The sequence below is a fragment of the Otolemur garnettii genome, unplaced genomic scaffold (genome assembly GCF_000181295.1).
Source record: "Otolemur garnettii isolate 467f Iridium unplaced genomic scaffold, OtoGar3 scaffold00017, whole genome shotgun sequence".
NCBI classification, from domain to species: Eukaryota; Metazoa; Chordata; class Mammalia; order Primates; family Galagidae; genus Otolemur; species Otolemur garnettii.
Window position 1 is genome coordinate 5,912,085 of NW_003852412.1, and position 2,829 is coordinate 5,914,913.

At 44.4% G+C, this 2,829-nt stretch overlaps 1 protein-coding gene across 1 annotated transcript in view; it reads left to right on the top strand.

Moving 5' to 3' along the window:
- Positions 1-2,829, top strand: part of BDP1 (B double prime 1, subunit of RNA polymerase III transcription initiation factor IIIB) — a 114,892-nt gene that overhangs the window by 16,021 nt on the left and 96,042 nt on the right. Inside the window, exon 5 of the mRNA XM_023510861.1 lies at positions 349-362. Coding sequence (XP_023366629.1) covers positions 349-362 — 14 coding nt within the window. The remainder of the gene's footprint in view (positions 1-348; positions 363-2,829) is intronic.

Sequence of the window (2,829 nt, forward strand, 5' to 3'; positions counted from 1 at the left end):
GCAACCTCTAACTCCTGGGCTTAGGCGATTCTCTTGCCTCAGCCTCCTGAGTAGCTGGGACTACAGGCACCCGCCACAATGCCTGGCTATTTTTTGATTGCAGTTTGGCCAGGGCCAGGTTTGAACCCGCCACCCTTGGTATATGGGGCTGGCGCCCTACCCACTGAGCCACAGGTGCTGCCCTTAGCTATTTTTCTTAAGTTTACTTTTTTCCAAAAAGGACAAATTATTATTAAGTACATAAAAAAGAATAATGGAAAGTCTTTTGACAGTTTAATTAATGAAAAATTTTATAGCATTTACATTTTATGATAATCAAAAACATGATATAATGTTTTGTTTTTGCAGGCTGTTTTCCATTAGTTTGTGATGATGATTTTATTTGTTATTAAGTGGTTGAAAGCATATTTAACTGCTTTGTCATAATGTAAAATATAAATATAAATGCTTATATACATTTCTCAATATTTGGGAGGCCTATTACAATATTATATATTGAATAAAGGAGGCATGCAAAGTAAATAAAGCAGGTACTTTTTTAGGTGGTCTGAGGTTTTTCTTTAAATTTTTTAAATTTATTTGAGATAGAGTCTCATTATATTACCCTTGGTAGAGTGCTATGATGTCACAGCTCACAGCAACTTCAAACTTTTTTGGGTTTAATTGATTCTCTTGGCTCAGCCTCCCAAGTGGCTGGGACTATAGGCGCCTGTCATAATGCCTGCCTATTTTTTTTGTTGTTGTTGCAGTTGTCATTGTTTTTTAGCTAGCCTGGGTGGGGTTTGAACCCACCAGCCTCAGTGCATGTGGCCTGCACCCTGACCACTGTGCTATGGGCACTGAGCCTTTTTTTTGTAGAGATAGAGTCTCACTTTATTGCTCTTGGTAGAGTGCGGTGGCGTTACACAGCTCACAGTAACCTCCAACTCCTGGGCTTAGGTGATTCTCTTGCCTCAGCCTCCCGAGTAGCTGGGACTACAGGTGCCTGCCACAGTGCTCGGCTATTTTTTTTGTTGCAGTTTGTCTGGGGCTGGATTTGAACCTGCCACCCTCAGTATATGGGGCTGGTACCCTGCCCACTGAGCCACAGGCACTACCCCCCCCCCTTTTTTTTTGAGACAGAGCCTTAAGCTGTCGCCCTGGGTAGAGTACTGTGCCATCATAGCTCACAGCATCCTCCAACTCCTGGGCACAGTGATTTTCCTGCCTCTGTCTCCCAAGTAGCTGGGACTACAGGTGCCTGCCATGATCCTTGGCTATTTTTTGTTGCAGCCTTCTTTGTTGTTTGGCAGGCCTAGCCTGGATTTGAACCCATCAGCTCAGATGTATGTGGCTGGAGCCTTGACTGCTTGAGCCACAGGTGCTGAGGCCCAACCCCCCCCTTTTTTTTTGAGACAGAGTCTTACTCAGTTGCCTTGGAGTTGAGTGCTGTGGCATCATAGCTCACAGCAACCTCAAAGTCTTGGGCTTAAGAGATCCTCTTGCCTCAGCCTCCTAAGTAGTTGGGACTACAGGTACCTGCTACAACGCCTGGATATATTTATTTATTTGTTTGTTTGCTTGTTTATTTTTTGAGACAGAGTCTGACTACGTCTCCCTTGGTAGTGTGCTGAGGCATCACAGCTCACAGTAACCTCAAAGTCTTGGGCTTAAGCGATTCTCTTGCCTCAGCCTCCGAAGTAGGTGAGACTACAAGTGCCTGCCACAATGCGCGGCTATTTTTTGTTATAGTTGTCATTGTTGTTTAGCTGGCCCAGGCTGGGTTTGAACCTGCCACCCTCGGCGTATGTGACTGGTGCCGAGTCTGCCTGGCTATATTTAGAGATGGGGTTTGTTCTCATGTTTGTTCAGGTTGGTTTTGAACTCCTTAGCTCAGGTAATCTACCTGCCTTGGCCTCCCGGAGTGCTAGGATTACAGGTGTGAATCACCATTCCCAGCCTTCTTTTTTTTTTTTTGCAGTTTTTTTTTTGGCCAGGGCTGGGTTTGAACCCACCACCTTCAGCATATGGGGCTGGCACCCCCTGCTCCTTTGAGCCGCAGGCACCACCCCATTCCCAGCCTTCTAAAGATATTTTTTGTAAATATTATATTGTTGCTATGAATTTTGAAAGTAAGTTGGCATTTATTTCTACCCCCTGGGAATCATGTCTTAGGTAAAAAATTAATAGATGCTTAGAAAATGCCCATATTTCAGCTCTGTGCCTATAGTTCAGTGGTTAGGGCACTGGCCACATGTACCGGGGCTGGTGGGTTCGAACCCAGCCTGGGCTTACTAAACAACCATAGTAACAACAACAACAAAATAGCTGGGTATTGTGGTGGGTGCCCGTAGTCCCAGCTACTTAGGAGGCTGAGGTAAGAGAATAGCTTAAGCCCCAACAGTTTGAGGTTGCTGTGAGCTATGATGTCATGGCACTCTACTGAGGGCGACATAGAGAGACTCTGTCTCAAAAAAAGATAAAGAAAATTCCCATATTTCAAATGTATATATTATATTTTTTATATGACTGCAGTCCTAAATTTCAAAGTATTAACTATTCAAATCTCATTTATGGCCATGCATGGTGGCTCACATCTGTAATCCTAGCACTTTGGGAAACTGAGGCAGGAGGGTGTCTATGACAGCAAGTCTCTGAGGCAGGAGGGTCACTTTGAGACTCTCCTGGACAACATATCAAGACCCTGTTTGAAGGAACAAAAACAAAAAATTTAGGCAGGCATGGTGTATGCCTGTAGGTCTCTGGTATGCTGGAGGCTAAGGAAGGAGGATCTCATGAGCCTAGGAGTTTGAGGTTGCAGTAAACTTGTGATGATGCCACTATACTGTA